The sequence below is a fragment of the Oratosquilla oratoria genome, chromosome 22 (genome assembly GCF_046742065.1).
Source record: "Oratosquilla oratoria isolate Oo_2021 chromosome 22, ASM4674206v1, whole genome shotgun sequence".
In the NCBI taxonomy this organism is placed as follows: Eukaryota; Metazoa; Arthropoda; class Malacostraca; order Stomatopoda; family Squillidae; genus Oratosquilla; species Oratosquilla oratoria.
In genome coordinates, this window is record NC_134798.1 from 17,290,311 (window position 1) to 17,310,310 (window position 20,000).

General features: G+C 41.8%; 1 protein-coding gene across 1 annotated transcript in view; it reads left to right on the forward strand.

Moving 5' to 3' along the window:
• Positions 1–3,916, forward strand: part of LOC143037292 (general transcription factor II-I repeat domain-containing protein 2-like) — a 10,259-nt gene extending 6,343 nt beyond the window's left edge. The window contains exons 2-4 of the mRNA XM_076205427.1: positions 2,522–3,072; positions 3,171–3,396; positions 3,507–3,916. Coding sequence (XP_076061542.1) covers positions 2,522–3,072; positions 3,171–3,396; positions 3,507–3,916 — 1,187 coding nt within the window. The remainder of the gene's footprint in view (positions 1–2,521; positions 3,073–3,170; positions 3,397–3,506) is intronic.
• Positions 3,917–20,000: the final 16,084 nt, after the last annotated feature.

The window sequence follows — 20,000 nt, forward strand, 5'->3', positions numbered from 1 at the left end:
AAACCTATTTGTTACCAACAGGGTTGAGAAAAAAGAAACGAAAGTGGAGATCATCAAATCAGCGGAAGGCACCACTCAGTGAGACCCGGTGGCCATGGCAATGTACGCGCTCGGTCTTATGCACCTGCAACAGAAGATACTGTACAAAATGAGGCACCAGGGTCAAACAGGTAGCATATGCAGATGATCTCACGGGGGCAGGAAAAGTAGCTGACTTTGAAAAGTGGTGGGATCTGGTGTTGGCACACGGTCCGGGCTTGGGATACATTCCGAATGCAAAGAAGTCTGTCCTTATAGTGAAGCCAGAGTACTTTGACAATGCCAAAGCCCTATTTGATAACAGTGAAGTGAAGGTAACAAAAGAGGGGGAGAGACATCTCGGTGCAGTGATCGGCTCAGAATCCTTTAAAAAGCAATATGTTGAAAAGAAAGTTAACGAATGGGTGGCGGAAGTTAGGCTTCTAGCCAACTTTGCAAAGACAGAACCGCAGGCTGCATATGCCGTATTCATACATGGTGTTAAACATAAGTGGAACTACATATTAAGGATGGTACCGAACATCACCGACCTACTAAGACCCCTTGAAGAAACCATCAGAAACGAGCTAATATCGGCCATCACCAACGGACGGTCAATAAACGAAGAGGAATGAAAACTCATTGAACTTCCACCTAGAATGGGAGGGCAAGACATCTCCAACCCACTAAACCTTGCCGACATAAAACACCAAAAATCCATGAAACTCACGCCCTCCTTGACAAACAAACAAACAACAGAGTGGATTCATTTGCATGTGACATGATGAGGTAACATTACTCCCACTAGGAGGGGAGAACTTCAGATACCGCACGTCCAACACATCAGATGAAGCAAGAGTGGATGTCAGCGCAAGAGGTTCATGGACACGGGGACAATTGGCTTTCTTTGACATGCGAATATTTGATCCGATGGCCCCCTGTTACAGCAACCTAACAATTGAGGCATCCCACTGCCGGAACGAGTACGAAAAGATCAGGATGTACGAAGAGCGTATACAGAATGTAGGCCAGGGCTCATTCACTCCTATAACCTTTACGACTTCAGGTGGGATGGGTCCTAGAGCAAAGGCATTCTACGCTCGGCTGGCAGAGGTGATGGGTGAAAAGAAACAGCAACCAAAAAGCAGCATTGTTTCATGGATGAGATGTAGACTGTCATTCTCACTCCTAAGATCAGCCCTCCTATGCCTGAGAGGTACCAGGTCCCCACCGCCCAAATCAACACATATACAAAACCTAGATTTTGAGCAGACGGTGGTTGATAGTAGGATAAATGAACTTTTGTATTAGACATTATTAAAAAATAAATAGATAAATAGAAGGGCCGTCGACCACAACCATTGGCGGGAGAGGGGCCAATGAACTGTGTCTGTGGGAGACAGATCCTACTGCTTCCACCACACAGTTCCACGAGGATGGAGGTCGTATTAAAAAAAAAAAAATAGTTGTAGTAGTAGTAGTATGTAGAAATTTAAGCTAGATCGTATTAGCGAAGTGCTAGAAAAGCCAAAGGTTATACTAAATTCTGCTCAACTTTTAATGGGGAGTTTCAAAATTACAAACACAAATTTATTTGAATATGAAATGTTAGAATTTGAATATTTAATTAAATACAGTTAATGAAATAACTTTGTTCATTAAGCATGATTGTCTTGTCTGACATACCAAACTGGCTTCACTAGAAGAGATCGAAGGTTCGAGAAAAAACAAAAAAAAACACTCGGCAGTTGTTGGAAATATTGGATTCATAAAGTCAACTTTCAAAATTATTGTTCTTGAGAATATTCTGTCGTCAGCAATCGTCAAATTTTATTCTTCAATTCGAATTCAAAGTCAACTGTCATATTGATCACTCGCCAACCATGTATTATCGAATTCAAGCTTCAAATCCAGTTCAAGTCGTCATTTGTCAACATCTCAAAAGTTCACAATCCTTCTGTGTGATATGTTGGACGGTGTCTTCAGTTTATCGTTCAGGTCGGACAATCAAGTAATTAAGACCATGTAATTAAAGCTACCAAACAACATCCACTGGCAGATACTGTTTTGGCAACTCTGCCCCTTCATACACGGTCTATGACCCTGCCACTGCCAGAGCAGCCAGACGCCAGCGGTCATTGTCCGTTATACTTTCACGTTGATACAAGGAACGTAAGCTTTTTGGTTAGTACAGATCAATTACAGTTGTTTCTTATAAAAAATCAACTACAACCACTAAAATTATGTAGCTACTAATTAATCATATTCAAATTAGATGACGTACATTTACAATCAATGCACCATTACAGTATTTCGCTTATTCATTGTTGATATAACTTATTTTCTTCCTTTTTCAGCTCATCATGTTTGCGACCTAGCGTGTTAAGAAGAGGAAAGTGGGCCTCGAACGTCGGACCTTCAACCCTGAGTGGGAGAAGTACTTCATCGAGCGCTTTGGACAGGCCCAGTGCCTCATATGGTTGAAGACTGTGACTGTCCTAAGAGCAGCGTTCCGCCTTTGAGAGCGTGAGGCTTTCGTTCCGCACCGTTTGTCGTCGCATCGAGGATACGTCGGACAACGTGCACGACCTACTCAAAACACGCAGCTCGAAATTCGTCGCCTTTTCCCTCGCTCTAGATGAGAGCACCGACACAAAGAACACGGCCCAGATGGCCGTTTTCATCCGCGGCGTCACTGCTGACCTCCAGGTGTGTGAGGAATTCCTCCAGCTTGTCCCGCTGCGCGGCACCTCCACTGGGCAAGACATCTGCGACGCCGTGCTTCAGTGTGTTGACCAGCACTCCCTGGACCTCTCACGTCTTGTGCGCGTGCCGACCGACGGTGCCCCGGCGATGGGAGAAGAAGGGCGCCGCTTCGCTGCTGGTGCGCCTTGTGAAGCCGCCGGATACACTCAGCCCATTAACATGATGCGCTACATCATCCACCAAGAGTCGCTGTGCGCCAAGTCTGCCAACCCCGTTGATGTCATGTCTGTCGTGGTGAAGATCGTCATCTCCATCCTCTCCCGCAGCCTTAACCATCGTCAGTTCCAGGTACTGATGGACGAGGTGAACGTATACTACAACGACCTGCTCTATTTCTGTGAGGTACGCTGACGTGGGGCCATGCTGTCTCATTTGTGCGACTACAGCAGGAGATTGCTACCTTCCTACGTCAGACGAACCTTCCCCACGCTGATCAATTCTCTGGTCCGCGGTGGCTAGCTCACCTGGTCCTGCTCACGGACATCAAGGCGCACCTGAACGCCCTCAAAATGCTGCTGCAAGGCAAAGATATTCTCATGACAGACATGTACGCACACATCACTGCCTTCGAGGTTAAGCTGCGCTTGTGGAAGGCTCGATTGGCTTTGGTCAGTTTGTGCGTTTTCCTCACCTTACTGCTTGTGCCCCTGACAAAGTGGACCTGGACACTTGCGTTTGTGTTGTCACCTCTCTGCGAGAGGAATTTGCTTCCCGTTTTGCAGGAGTCAGGGTGCTGGCTGCGGACTTCAAGCTTTTCACTGCTCGCTTTGACTTCCCCGTGGAAGACGCCCCTGCCTCCCTTCAGATGGAGTTGGTGGAGCTGCAGTGCAACGATGAAATGAAGGCGAAGTTCCGCACCTCTTCTCCGTTGTCCTTCTTCCACGACATCGTCCTCTCTTCTAACAAATTTCAAAAATACATTACGCATGTTCAACGCATTGTGGCCATGTTCGGCAGCACCTACTGTTGCGAACAGCTCTTCTCCAAAAGGAAGAACACGAAGTCTCACCTTCGCTCCCAACTCTCAGACCAACACCTCAATGACATTCTTTTGTTGTCTACCTCAACCATCGAGCTAAACATGAAATACTTTTTCATGGTAAACAGCACCAGTAGTCTCATTGATTTATAGGGTGTTCAATGCAATTATTGTATAATTTATTCATTGCATTCAATGTATTGTACAAAATAGAGTAATTCTGGGGATTTCATTTTTCATTCCGGCCCGCGACCTCCTTCCAAAAGTCTCATCTGGCTCTCACTCTGAAAAGGTTGCTTGCCCATGGTTTAGAGTCGACATGGGGTGTCCTTACAGACAAGTTTCACATATGAATTTGCCTGTTTTAGAATAAATATCTATTCAGAGAGAAATTATACAACTTTATTATACTGTGACTGTCCCTCTATGCTGTCCCCCTCTTAATACTGTCCTATACCACATCTCTGAATGCATATTTCCGTTCTCGCCTACCCTGTGGAGTAGGAAAGAATACTGCCACCGAGTTTTCCCACTCGGGTCGCAAAAAGCGACCAAAACAGAACGTGGGACTACAAAAAGTCAAGCCATAAGAGGGCCTGGGAGGAGTATTTCAAACGGAAACAAGTATGGGTCTTTTAATGTGTGTGTGTGTGTGTGTGTGTGTGTGTGTGTGTGTGTGTGTGTGTGTGTGTGTGTGTGTGTGTGTGTGTGTGTGTGTGTGTGTGTGTGTGTGTGTGTGTGTGTGTGTGTGTGTGTGTGTGTGTGTGTGTGCGTGCGTGTGTGTGTGTCTGCGAGCGCGCGTGTGTGTGTGGTACGGATATGAGTAAAATTGAAGAGATGGGCAATATGTTTATGAGAAGGAAAATGGATGTGTTGGCATTAATTGAAACTAAGTTAAAAGGGAGGGGGTAAGCTTGAGTTTCCGAGTGTAGTGGGGAGGGTGTCGATAGTAAGGAGAGAACGAGGGAGGGAAGGGTTCGCTATATTAGTAAATGAGGAGATAGGTAAGCGTGTGGTGGAGTGGAAGGAGTTTTCTTCAAGGTTAATGTGGATAATGGTGAAACTGGGGAGACATATGTGGGTCTTTACAAGTGTATATGGGCCTGGTAATGAAAAGAGTGTAGAGAAAAGAGAGTCTTTTTTATATATTTAGATGAGTGCATTAAGAGTTTTGGGAGAAATGTCAAACTAGTGGTATTGGGAGATCTCAATGCTACATTAAAGGATTAACCAATAGATGGAGCGGTTGGAAAGTGTGGAGTACCAGGTAAAAATGGTAGTGGAGAATTGATGTTAGAGATGTGTTTCGAAAGAGAGTTGATAATAACTAGCAAAGTGGTGGATGGAAGGGTGATTCATAAGGCTTTAATGGATTATGTAGTGGTATTCAGGAGAAGAGTTGGAAGAGTTATGGATGTCCATATTCTTAGGAGAGAGAGTAGGGGAATACCAGATAATTTTTTGTGGAAGGTAAGTTGAGAGTGGAAGATATAAGGAGAAAGAGGAAAAGGACAGAAAGTAAGGTGTTTAAAGTAAAATATTTAAACGAGAAGGAAAAGGAGCAGGAGTACAAGGAGAGGTTGAGGGAAGTGTGGGACGTAGTGAAGGATAGAATAGAGGTAGAAGCGGAGAAGAAATGGGGTGTTTCAAAGAGGGAGTAACAAGGTATACAAAGATAGTACGTGGAATTGGGAGGTTAGGGGGGGAATAAAAGGAAGGGTAGTAAGTGGTGAGATGATGAAGTAAAGAAGGTTGTAGAAGAGTAAAGACGGTTATTGACGGACCTGGTTGCAAAGTAGGACGAGAGAAACATATGAGAGGTACAAAGATGGTATGCAAAAACAGTATGTGGAACAAGGAGGATGGAAGGGAATAGAAGGAAAGGTAGTGAATGGTGGGATGATAAAGTGAAGAAGGTTGCGAAAGAGAAGAAGCGAGCATTCACGGACTGGTTGCAAAATAGGACGAGAGAAGTATATGAGAAGTACAAAGAAAAGAGAAGTAAGACATAAAATAAAGAAAGCAAAAAGGAGAGCAGATGTAAAATGGGGAGGAGTATGATAATTTTTTAAAAGTAATAAAAAAGTGATAAAGAAGTTAAGAGAGGAAGTGGTGGCGAATCGAGTGTAGAAGGCAAGGTAAAAGGTACGGATAGAGAGATTATAATAGAAGAAGAGACAGTAAAGGGAAGACGAGCAGAGTATTTTAGGGACCTGCTAAATGTGGAGGAGGATAGGGTGGGAGTAGTGGTAGCAGTGTAGGCGCTAAGAAAATGACAATGCTGGGTGATGAAATGGAGGAGAAATTAGAAAAGATGATGTGCAAGTAGTTATCAAAATAATGAGAGCAGGTAAGGCACTGGGTTAGATGGGTGTCATGCGGAGTGCCTGAAGAAGGGTAGCATAGCAATAGTGAACTGGCTAGTGAGGTTGTTTAAAGTGTGTCTAAGGGAGGGTAGAGTGCTGGAGGACTGAAAGAGTGCTTGTATAGTTCCGCTTTACAAGGGAAAAGGGGACATATGTGAGTGTAGTAGGTTCAGAGGGATCAGTGTGTTGAGTGTAATTGGGAAGGCTTATATGAGGGTTTTGGCGGAAAGGATTAGGCGAAGAACAGGAGGAGTAGGTGAGGAAGAGCGTGGGTTGAGGGAAGGTAGGGGTTGTGTGGATCAAAAGGTAAAGGTGTTTGGGGGCCTTTATGAATTTGGAAAAACTTATGACTGGGTAAACAAGAAGGCATTGTGGGAGGTTTTGCAGATATATGGGATTAGGGGAGAGCTATCAAGGGCAGTCAAGAGTTTTTACGAGAGTATTAGAAATAGAATGAGCGAGTGGTTTGGTGGAATTGCGTCAGGGATGTGTCAGTTCGCCGTGGTTGTTCAATGTGTACATGGATGGGATGGTATACTAGGTAAATGCAAGGATAATGGGGAGGAAATTGGAGATGGTTAAAGAAAATGGAGAAAAGTGGGAGGTGAGCCAGTTGTTTGCTGACGACACTGCGCTTGTGGTAGGGTCAGAGGGAAGATTAAGGGAGTTAGTGACAGAATTTGGGAAAGTATGCGATAGGAGAATGTAAAAGGTAAATGTGGGTATTAAATCAAAGTGATGAGATGTACAATAGGAGAAGATGGCAGCAAGTTGGAAGTAAGTTCTAAAGGAGAGAGACTGGAGGAAGTGGATAGCTTTAAGTGTTTGGAGTCGCGTGTGGCGGAAAAGGGAGGAATGGAGGTGGAGGAAAAATTGTAGATTGAGAGAAGCAAGTAAATGCTTTGGGGGATTAAAAAGTGTCATGAGAAATAGGCATTTGGTAATGAATGCAAAAATATCATATAAAAAGTTGATTGTGCCAACAACACTATATAGGGCAGAGGCATGAAATTTAAGAGAGTGCAGAGACGAAAAGTTCAAGTTTGTTTGAGATTAAATGTTTGAGAAGTATGTTAGGGGTTACTACGTTGGATAGAGTGAGAAACGAGTGGGCGAGGAGGAGAGCGGGCTGTAAAAGGATATGACACATAGGGCTGATGAAAAAGTATTGAGATGGTTTGGACATATAGAAACAAATGAGTGAAAAAAGCTTAGTAAAAGAGAGGTGGAAGGCAAAGATGAAGTGATTGAACATGAGGGAATGGCCGAGATTGATATGGATGGATGGGGTGAAGGGGGGTTGAGCAAGAGGGGGGGTGTCTGTTGAGGAAGGAAGGGAGAAGGCAAGAGATAAGGGTGAATAGAGAATGGCTTTGCATAGATGATGCTGTGATGCAAGGAAGTGAGTTGGTGGTGGATAGGGGGGTTAGGGAGTTATGTGTGAATGATATTTTGACGCAGATCGAAGAGATTTCTCCCCATCTTAATTCCCTGTATGAGGAGACTGAGAGGGAATGGTCGCCGATTAAATGAAGATGCCTTGCTATGGGTGTGCTGTGTCTTGCTGCATTGCTTCTGACCCAGGGCAATGGGTGAAATACAGGGATGACCTGTCATCCATGAGGAGCTAAGATGAGAGGGAGAAAAAGGTGTTGGATGGGAGTGGAATGGGAGGGGATGAAATGGGTTGGGGTGGGTATATGCCTTTTGACTTTGGCTATCTCCCTGATAAGGTAGAAAAATTATATATAGATTTATAATTTTTGTGATACTCCTGTTTTCTATAAGAAGATGTGGGAAGATGATAGAGCCGTTAGTGTTTTATCGCTCAGAATATGGCGTATTGCCGGCGCTGTTTAAGGGGGTTGGTGACACTAGGTGGTTATTACAGTGTTGTGTAAAATGGCCAGTCTAGCAGCATGTATGAACCGTACTTTGGTTAATGTAAGTTCCACTGTGTAATTGGGTGTCTTATTTAGTTTGATGTGTTGCATTGGACCTTTTTTGTGATTTGTGTAGGATTTGTTGATTTATCCAAGTGTGTTTTAAGATTAGATATATACTAATTAATTCCAGTTGAGTCTCGTAAGGACAATAAGAGATGTAGGAGGTTTAAATATGTTTCAATCTTATTGTTAGTGGTTAATACTGGGATGAAAAGGATTTCACTTTGTATGTTTGCTGAGGGTGCAGTGGATAATGTGGCTAGGGGAGATCCATCTTTGTTTTCAATCAAGAAAACATTTTGTCAGCATTTCTGGTGTAGGGAGTTTACTGTTGTGGTATGGATGATATACTGCATTATGTCTTCTATGGTTTCCCTTGGAATGTTATAACTTTTTTTGGACTGGAGATGAGTAAAAGCAGCAACGACTGCAACACCACTGTAGGAGAGAGGCCAAACGCAGAGTATGGGATCCAATATATTTGACTTTTCGCCCAGCAGAGCTTCTTCAGAAATAACTCATATATATTGGATCCCATACTCTGCGTTTGGCCATTGGACTGGAGATCTTGTAAGTCTTAGGGTGGATGGAATGGGATAAATGGGATTATAGATGAGAGTCAATGTGAAATGGTGAAGGTCCTTGCGGAGATAGTTTCCGTACTCTTTTCATTATGTAGGATGGCTCCGAGTGTTTGGATCGGTATAGTGAAATATAGAAAATGTCTCTGGTTGGAGGTTTTGGTGAGCTCGTGGTATTTGGAAATTTTATTTGAAGTTCTTTTAATTCTCTTTGGTGGGGGGTGCATTTTATGTAACTGGTGATATGAATTTAGCAGTTAATGCACGGGGTCCTTATAAAATGTGAGTGGTCTATTTTGGTTTAGTTGTTTGAATGTATGGCACTTAGAACATTTTTATATACTGGTATACTGTGCAATTTGAGAATGATGCGGAATGGCCTTGTTAGCAGCTAACATTTGGCTGGTTTTGAGCTTGGGGTACCAAGTGTGGGGGTTGAACAATGTATATATATATATATATATATATGTATATATATATATGTATATATATATACATATATATATACGTATATATACATGTATACACATATATGTATATGTATATATATATATGTATATACATATATATATACATATATGTATATATATATATATATATATATATATATATATACAATGCTGTCGATTTTAATAATGCATGCATACAAGAGAATCTGCTCCCCAGATATTCATATATATATATATATATATATATATATATATATATATATATATATATATATATGACTAGATAAACACCATATGAGGACGGAGCCTTTATTTGTACGACGTTTCGCTTATTACAGCTTTTTCAAGTACATGTGTGACACATAGAAACAAGGAAAACCATCTTATGGACTGGAAGAATGCAGAGCTGCTGATGCGGGAACCAGACAAAATCCGCAGGAAGTGTTTAGAAGCAGCAATCATTCAAGGAACGAACACTATTGAACAAAACAGGGGCATGTTTAACATATCTCCTCACATTATTCCCCTAATACCCATGGCCAGCAAAATATTAAATACTTAAACCACCCTTTGTGGACATTTCGCTCCCGGACGTTTGGGCCAGCATTCTCATCCTTTCCCAGTGTCCAATCCCCCCAACCTCCTCCTCCTCCTCCTCCTCCTCCTCCTCCTCCTCCTCTTCCTTCCCCCCCCTTTTTCTCTCCCCGTTCCCTCCTTTCCCCTTATTTAATCTCAAGCATTTGTATCTCAACTTGTACTTGAAAAAGCTGTAATAAGCGAAACGTCGTACAAATAAAGGCTCCGTCCTCATATGGTGTTTATCTAGTCAATCTTGTCGGCAGACTGCCACTTTTAAGCATATATATATATATATATATATATATATAATCTCGCTGGCAATATTATTGCCTATTGTGTTCAAAGAACCGGAACTTGAAGCAACGACATAGGCATGAATAATATTTATGTACTTGTTATCTTAACTTACAGTCAGATAGGTTAGAATGTGTGGATGATTGAAGGTCTATTAGTGTTAAGATATTCATCTTTGTACCATTTATGTTTTTTTTAACTCTGTATGTTTTTATTGTTTTTTGGTGTTTCACTATTCTTTATACCATGTCTTCTTTTGACTTGAATTGTAGAGGTGGGATGTAAACTACTACACATTGATGTTATTAGTTTTATGTGGTATTGTTCGAATTGAGGTGTCTGCCTGGATTATTGGGGCTTTTACTTTGTCATATTGGGTTCTTGCCACGTATTACAGAGACTTCCGAACTGGTCTTCGAATTCGTGGCATACTCCTATGGGTCATTTCTTTGTCACTGGGTCACTGTTAGTAGATTTCAGGGCCAAAAATCTTTGATAGTCTAAATCTGGTCCCACATCATCTTTATACAGGTAAATTTGGTTATCAGAGCTGTGTAGGCTCGGGAATGCAATTTCTTCTAGTGGGATTCGGGTTGTAGTTATTGATTGAGGTACTTGGGTCTACTGATAACGACAACGGCTGGTATTAACCGATGTGAAGAGAATAGGTCTGGTGTTAGAGTTGTAGGTTGTTCTTGAGCTCGGAGGCCTCTTCGCTTCGCTCAATGGGAAGTGTTGTAGGGTGGAGTGGGATTTACTTTTGGGAACACTGTTACTCACTTGTCGCTGTTGTTGTTTTGATATCATTATTAGTACTTTTGTAGTAATAGGTGTTGACTGCAGTAATGATTACATGGTTGCTGGAGTAAGAATTCTACTCATAGAGGAATTCTACTACTTTTGTACCAAGATTGTCCGTCCTTTATGCTGTTCCTGTGAAACTGTTTTTATCACTTCTATGATTCTATCTCTTCTTTCCCTCTATGGTAGAAGGGAGGAAAAGAATTCCGCCACCGTGTTTCCCATCAGTATCATCATCCATTGGAATCACACACTAGTGAAAACGTTGTTTTATGTACACGTCGTCGCCAGTCTCCATGGTCTCTCCGAGCAAGCTCCCATACGGTCACCATTTCCACTTGAAACAACCTCAGTAGGTTACATAAACTTGCCCCATCCCTGAATTTCGTGGGCGTCCCTTTCGTCTCCTCCATCCAGGGCTGTATCTTGTGGAGACAACCCTGTGAGTGGGATCGGCATCAAGAAAATGTGCTACATTCCCATATGGCATGATTTTACGTTCACAAATTGTACTAGTAACTGTCATAGACTGAGTCTCACAGTACAATCTCTGATTTCATATAAAGTCATTCCAGCGCTAATCCATAGTTCTCTGAAAGTATATGGTACCAAAGACATCTAGACCCTCTTTATGTCAGTATTCAACGCCCAGATCTTATAGGTGTACAGCAGGACAGGGAGCACAAATAACTTGAAGATTCAAATATTAGTCCTAATGTAACAATGTACTCTGGTTGAGTGTATCCATAACATCATGGGCAATGTCAATACTTCGAAGTACTTCCTTACATGATCCACCACTGTTATGCACTACACTACCGAGGTATGTGAAGCTTTGCAAGGCCTCAATGTCGTCATCACATACATAAACAGACTGATCTTCATCATCCAGTAAGCTCCCAAACGCATGGATTTGGTCTTGGTCCAGGAGACCTGGAGACTAAGGTTGTTCGCCTCCCTGTATAGTGGCTCCAGGACTGCAACAAGGACCTCCATAGATGCTCACCAATGACATTGATCGATAACTCTGTCCAATGCCCAGTCCATGAAAATGTTGAGAAATGATGAAATGAGGACACGTCTTTGTCTCGCTCCTGAATTAACAGGAAAGAAACTAGATACGCCTCCTCCATATTTTGCAACACTCTCTGTCCCAGAGTATAATCCAGATATTAAGTCAATAATCCTCGCTGAAATCCCATGGATCCACAAAAGATGCAGGATCCACCCTTTGATGCACTGAGTCAAACGCCCTCTTCAGATGAACACAAGCTCCAAGAAACCCCTGTTGAAATTAACGTCGACGCTTCAAATGAATACGAAGTGCAAGGATTCGATCAGTTATTGACTTACCTGGCGGGAATCTAGACTGTCCAGGCTTCTAAAAATTTAGCAGGTGTGAACGAACCCGTGTCAGCAACGAATGGGCTAGCACAATGCCTGACATACGGAACAGTGTAATGCTAATCCTAATTTTCCCTCCAGATAGGGAGGACCCGACCATTTTTTCTATCCAGAGAGAATGGTATTGGATTACCAGACAACAGATAGTACCATATGCAACCCGCAGATCATGGCCTTACTTAAAGCTTTCATTAACTCGGCACCGATGCTGCAGATGCCAGCTGCTCATCCACAGATAAACTTACAGCTTCCTTGACCTTATTCGGAGAAACGGAGATTTGTCTATTACTGTGTCGGGAACCATCACTTCAATACCATCGAGGGTAACCTGTCCGTTATAATCAACTACTCAAAGTACTGTACTTGGAAAGGGGCTACACCTCTCTTTACCTGGCACTAGCTGGCCATCAGCTTTTTGGATTATGATCCTCAGTATCATATATTTGGAGTGAATTTATTTCAGGGTCCAGGAAGCAGGCTTGAGTTAAATTGTCTTAAAATAGTCTTTGATATCCTCAGCAATTCTCATGACATATTTCTCCTTATACATCATCACGAGAGCTCTAGTCCATTCTTCGGCAGCTTTCAGAGTTTCACATTTAAAGATATCCCACAGTTCTTCAGGATCCTCAAGAGTGCCAAGCATTTCAAACCGGTTAGAAGATTATACTGCATACTCCTGGTCACACACATCATCCTTAAGCTTTTCCCAATGAAACCAGAGGTTGGTTACTTCTCGGGATTTTACTGGATTTTGTACGTATTTTAAGTCTTGCGATCACAAGCCTATGATCAGTCCCAGGGAATACAGCTCTGATATACCCTATAATTATGTAGGTTCTTCCAACGAGTGCTAAGAAATATGTGATCGATCTTTTTGGCCACTCCTCCGGCATTACTATACCATGTCCATCGGTGTGGCTCTGGTCTCTGGAACCAGAAACCAGCAGTCTTTAGCCTTCTGGACATTACAAAAATTTGGAAAGAGAACCGTTGGTGTTCCTGGTTCCAAAACTATGATGGCCAATATATAATTCATAACCAGCTCTGTCGGTGGGGAAAAATGGGTCTCATGGTGGATACAGATCAAATGTAGAATCAAGCCTGGCACAGAAGATCTTCTTTTCAAGTCTATACACCTCAGTAGAAGCATATACTACAATAAGACAGATAAAGTCCAAGGTGTGCTTCAGTCTCACCTGCCTCATACGGTCATCTACCAGAGTAGAGTTTATAAGAGAGTGCTGTAATTAGCTACACATGCCTACAGCTACTCCCGCGAGGTGAGCCAAATTGATTTGGCCCAACCACAAGTAAGTGTAACCCTAATTACTAAGCTCGCTACTGCCTGATACTCTCATCTCTACGAGAGCCTCTATATCCAATCTAGCCTTCCCGAGCTCCGCCGATACAAAGGGTAGTCGACCGTCCTTGGAGAAAGAATTTTCCAGACGCCTACGCAAAGAGCCTGCCGAAAGTTTATCCTGGGTCAGATTCGACGTGTTTGTGCCTTATTTACAGCAACCCCGGCAACCCACACAGTGGGTTTTGTGATTTTGACAGGGGTACGTTGCGAGGCCGCCCCCACCATGTGTCTTCTCCCATGGCCCAACCACCCCTGAGCCGAACGGTGGTTGACTAGGATCTGGGTATACATAGCAACCTAATGGTCCCAGGGGTCATGATAGAGTATACGCACCTACCATCTTGACACTAGGAGAAGACAGTAGAAGATCGTATGGTTTTGGCCTAAGTGGTATTTACTTGATTCAAATATCTAAGTCAAACAGACCAGACGATTTGCCTTTCCAAACCACGAGGGGCCACCCATGCTGGCCTGAATAGAGGAACAAAGAAGCATGTTGCTAGTCCCAGGAGGACATCTCAGTGTAACCCCAGCACTGGGGCATAAATCAACTAGGACTCCAGTCTCCAGGCCCTGCAGGGGTGCCATACACGGCAAACCCATGGGCCAGTTCCCCATAACGGGGTTGGATGGCAATTGACTCGAATATTTTATGTGACCTTCTGTTGGCTTTCTTTTTCCTCCACCTGGGTCTCCAACACCGGCAGGCAAGCAATGGGGCAGCCAATTTAGTCGATGGCAATGCGACAATGTGGCAGGGCGTATTGGTTTACATGGCACCAGTGGAAGGACAGATACTTCTCTTGACATGTTTTGATTTCTATACGCGTCGTAAATGTCCACAAAATTGGGAGGGCGATGTAACTAGGGACTGTTTTTTATATGTTCATTTAATAAGAAGTCAAGGTATAATAGGGTCTGGAAGGAGAATTCACATCAGAACCCAAAATTCAGGTCATCAAGCGTGCCTTGTTGTGGTACAAATGATAGTGAAAGGGAAGAGATTGATCGTGTGTTTGTGAGAAGAAAGATGAATGTGGTAGAGATAAAGGCAACTAGATTGAAAGGAAGTGGTGATTTTTGAACTTGGGAGTGTAGTCAGGAGAATGTCAGGAGTGAGGAGAATCCAAGGGAGGAAATGAGTGGCTCTGCTGAAATTTTATGTATATATTCAAATGAGGGTTTAGATAATTGTAGGAGAAATGTGAATGTCGTAGTTTTAGAGGATCTTAATGCTAAAGTAGGGGTGAGCCAATAATTGAATAAATAGGGAGGTTTGAAATGACAGGTGAGAGTCTTGTGTCGAGATGATGTTGGAGATGTACTTAAAGAGATAGTTGATGATGACCACTGTGTTTAAGAAGAAAGCCAAGCATAATTATATGTAGGAAAAGGCGGTGGGCAAAAAAGTGGTTGATAGGATATTAATGGACTGTATAATGGTATCAAAAAAGGTTAGGATGATTTCTGGGCATTAATGTTTTCAAGGGAGGGAGTAGATGAGTGTCAGATAATTTTTGGGTGGAGGGGAAATTGAGACTAAAGGAAACGTGGAGGAGGAGAAAAAAGGGTGAAGTGTATAAAGATGGTGAGAGTTAATGTATTCAATGAGATGGAAAAAGAGAAAGAATACAAGGAGGAACTGAGACAAGTCTGCGAGGTGGCGGGAAAAAGATGTCAGGTAGAAGTAGAAGAAGAATGAGTATGATTTTAGGAGGTGTTAAAGTGTGCAAAAATCACATAGAAGAAAGGGCAATGAGTGGTGGGGTAAAGGGATGAAGGTGATAATAGAAAAGAAGTTAACTTATGTAAATTGATTGCAAAGTAGGAGTAGGAAAGCAGGAAGAAGGTATTAGAATAGAAATATGGTGAGGTAAAAACGAGAATTTATATGAAATGGGGATTGATTATAGAAAATAAAATAAATATTTTGGAAGTAAAGAGGGTGAGGAGGTGAGTCACGTAGAAATTAAAATATAAAAGGTACAGATAGAAAGGTGTTGATGAAAGAGAAGACGGTGAGGGAAAGAGTAGTAGTAGTAGTAGTAGTAGTAGTAGTAGTAGTAGTAGTAGTAGTAGTAGTAGTAGTAGTAGTAGTAGTAGTAGTAGTAGTAGTAGTAGTAGTAGTAGTAGTAGTAGTAGTAGTAGTAGTAGTAGTAGTAGTAGTAGTAGTAGTAGTAGTAAAATTATGTGTGTGTCCTGTCTTGTGCATTATTTCCGACCCAGGTGACGAGTGGGAGACAGGGCTGACCTTTCATTCGCGAGGAGCTTAAATAAAAACGAGTTAAGTTGGTGGTGGATGGATGTGAGAGGAGTGGAGGTGGGTGTATTCCTTAGATGGCTAGCTCCCAAGGAGGAATAAGTTCTTGGTTTATAGATAGAATTGCTGCTACATTATGGGTGGTCAGGCTTGGGGTAGCGTGGTTAAATGTGGGTAGGCAATGTATCTGACATTGTTTTCTAGCGTCTTCACTATATGGGATTAACATTGCGTTTCTAAATAGGGCTGGTGAGTCGTCCATGCCACTGGTGAGCTGGGCTACTCCCCATTTTAAACAAATTGTGGGTTGTGACTTTGGGTTTCCAAATATCAACATCTTCCCCCACCTTCATACACCGTCGCCATATGACTGATGGTTGTCAGCTGGGGGGGAAATTAGAGAGTGGGAGAGAAAATAACTGAATATGCTGCCAGTCCCAGTCACTGTCTTTATTCTTGGCAACCCCCTGATGGGAGTAGGTCGCGAGAAGCACAATTTGGAAGTGGTGGGGCAGCAATTGGTTCTCGTTTTCCAGGTGTCCTCAACCCGAATCTCACTTCGGGATCCGGGACAAAATGAAAGCTTGAGAATCCGCCATAGTAGTCTTACATCTTTTTTGAGGTATTAGGTATTTTTGATAACACTGAAGAAATCCGGAGCACTTACAAGAGATTATTATTTGTGGATTAACCTGAAGGCAATCCCATAGAAATACTATGAACAAATAACAGGAAATATCAATATTCACAGATTACAACAGATATGCTTTATAGTGTATAGTAATACTCTCAGTAGCAAATCTATCCATCAACCGGCAGAATTTTTCCACTGTCGTGGCACATCCAAGTTCGTGCTGATACATACATGCATACATATACCAAAGGCTTTTTCTTTTTTGTGCAGATGGATATAAATGTAACCCAACAGAAAATCACTGAAGCTATAAAACAAATTGCTTCGAACGCAGCAGCCGAGCCTGACCCTTTCCTACACTCCTTTTGAAAAATTGTGCGTCTGAACTAAGCATACTACTGCACGTCCTATAAAGAAACAGCTTTGATTCGACAGTTATATAAAATCTATCAAAAGTTGTTATTATTACGCTTAAACATAAAGGGGGTTTCAGGGAAGAAACCGCAAACTACAGTCAGGTAGCCTTTACATCACATATAATTGATATATTGGAAAAATTAATAGTAGCTGATATTACCCTCATACCTTGAAAATGTGAACAAGATGAACCCGAATCAACATGGCTTTAGATTAGGACGTAAAAGCTTGTCCCAACTTCTTGTTCACTATGAATAAATTCTACAGACACTGAAACATCATAAAAACATGAATGTGATGCACTTAGATTTTTCAAAAGCCTTTGGCAAGGTTGACTACATGTACTCTTCCATAAAGTCCGTGACTTAGAAATTTCCAGGAAAGGTTTGGTTGTGGTTACACTACTTACTGATAAATACCAACCGGTTGCGGTGGATGATATAAAATCCCGGCTGTGTACAATATTTAGTGGAGTACCACAAGGGTCAGTGTTTGACCTGCTGCTCTTTTTGATGTATATGTAGGGCATTAATCGATATGTTTTGCACTCTTCTGTCTCTTTCTTCGCGGATGACAGAAAGATATTAAGGGAAGTATCCATTGACGTTGATGTACAATTATTACTGACGGATCTTTAAGCACTCTATATTTTGGCTGAGAAAAATAACATGTTCAATAACAATGAATTTCAACAAATGGCGTACATCTTGGGCAAAGGTATGGAATATCGCACATAAACAGCACAAGACGGATCTAACATCGCCACCCAAGAAAACATAAAGGATCTTGGGGTTATCTTAAACTGTGATGGGACCTTTACACCACACATTGTTAGCGTGACCATAAAAGCAAGATCCCGCCAGGCTGGATTCTCCGCACCTTCTAAACGAGAGAAACACAACCCATACTGACACTATAAAGTCACTTGTTATACCTCTACTTGAATATTATTGTCAGTTGTAGAACCCATGGAAGGTGGGAAGGGAACAGCTATTAGAAACTATGCAGCGCTCCTTTACAAATAAGGTATATGCTATTCATCACCTCAGTTACTGGGAAAGATTACAACAACTGAATTTTTTTCACTAAAGCCTCATAAAGACCAATACAGGATCATCTATACAAGATAATGATGGGTCACACAATAGATAATCTCATTATAAGTTTTTATGACCATCAACGCCGAGGTCGTCTCTGCCATATAAACAGAATGCACTCCAGAGCCACAAACATAATTAAAACACTTAAAGAGAACGTTTTTACAATCAGAAGTCAACTCTTTTACAACTCCCTGCTGATACATCTAAGGGATTCAAATGATCGTAGCATAAATTAATTCAAGATGGACTTAGATGAATTTCTCTATACATTACCAGACCAACCAAAGCTACTTTATTACCACCTCCGGGCCGAGAGTAATAGGGAGGGCAGACGGAATCTACTAGTGGCGGTGTATGAGAGTGGCCACGAGCCACTGCCGGAACTATAGTCTGTAGAAACCTACAGTGTATGTATATGTGTATGCGTATGTCCATGTGTATGTGTATGTGTATGTGTATGTGTATGTGTATGTGTATGTGTATGTGTATGTGTATGTGTATGTATGTGTATGTGTATGTGTATGTGTATGTGTATGTGTATGTGTATGTGTATGTGTATGTGTATGTGTATGTGTATGTGTATGTGTATGTGTGTGTGTATGTGTATGTGTGTGTATGTGTATGTGTGTGCGTGCGTATTTGTGTGTGTGTATGTGTATGTTCATGTGTGTGTGTGTGTGTGTGTGTGTGTGTGTGTGTGTGTGTGTGTGTGTGTGTGTGTGTGTGTGTGTGTGTGTGTGTGTGTGTGTGTGTGTGTGTGTGTGTGTGTGTGTGTGTGTGTGTGTGTGTGTGTGTGTGTGTGTGTGTGTGTGTGTGTGTGTGTGTATGTGTGTTTGTGTGCTCGCCCACACACGCACCTCTGTTTTTTTAGACTATTTGATGATATATCATTATATGACTTTGTTTTTTTGTGGTCGAATAGTATTTCATTGCATTTTATGATACAATCTTGTATTTTTTCATTAATATGATTCTATTATCATCGAAGATATATGCCTTATCAAGGTTCCGGAGCTAAGAAATGCTTTGACATTGGGCCATAACAACTTTATCATATCCCTGAGATCACCGATCATGAATGATGAGCTTGAGCTTGAAGAGCGTCATCGGTAAGTAAGATACTGTGCCATTTACTGGAGATTAACCGTATTTCAAGGGCCTATATGCTCTTAGTTATGGTACTTATGGTATATAATGGATTATGACCCTTTGCTGATGCATTCAAGATGAAGCCACTGTCGAGTTCTGCTGTACTGAAGAGAGAGGATGGATTTTCTAGTCTTTGACTCATTACCATTGTTGTCCGTCGTAACCATCGTCAACAGCTATGATATTCAGTAGTTGGAAGAAAATGAGTTGGTGTTTATTTTCAAATTGTTATAGAATATGGTGTCATTTCTTCGTCGAAGAAGATGACGATAATGAAACGTCACTTGCACACATTATGAATATGAGTTGGTGCGCCAAGATACAAGGTGCCGGTCGACAACGCTGCCGACACTACAAAGGGATCCAGCACCAAACAACCTTGAACACTGCTTATGATGGTGTCATTCTTGGACGGAATCCACTCGATCCTGTTATCTATTTTACTATTTTTTCCTTATATTTCTCATCCTTTGCCTTCCTATTTTCACCACTGACCATAGTTGTCTAATGAATGCCCCCATTCCTACTATTTTTTCCTTTTCTTTTATTTCTTTGACATATTATGTAGACTTTTATTGTTGTGGGGAAAGGAACATGTGTCGCAATGTGGAGCCTAAGGACTTCCTAAGGTTCCAAAACTTCAGCTGGATGAAATTGCTCGGGTTTACAAAAAAGAAATATAAAAGATAAGCCACTTTGATGGAATTTATTCCATTATTTTCCCTCGCCCACTTTCCACGCTTTTGCACCCTTCCTTGATAAAATCTTTCATTGACATCCAGATGCAGTTATCATCTATTTTTACAACACATCGTTCATTTCCATTCCCGTTAATAAACCAACACATCACTATTTCCTTGTACTACACCACAACTTGATTCTTCACCTTTC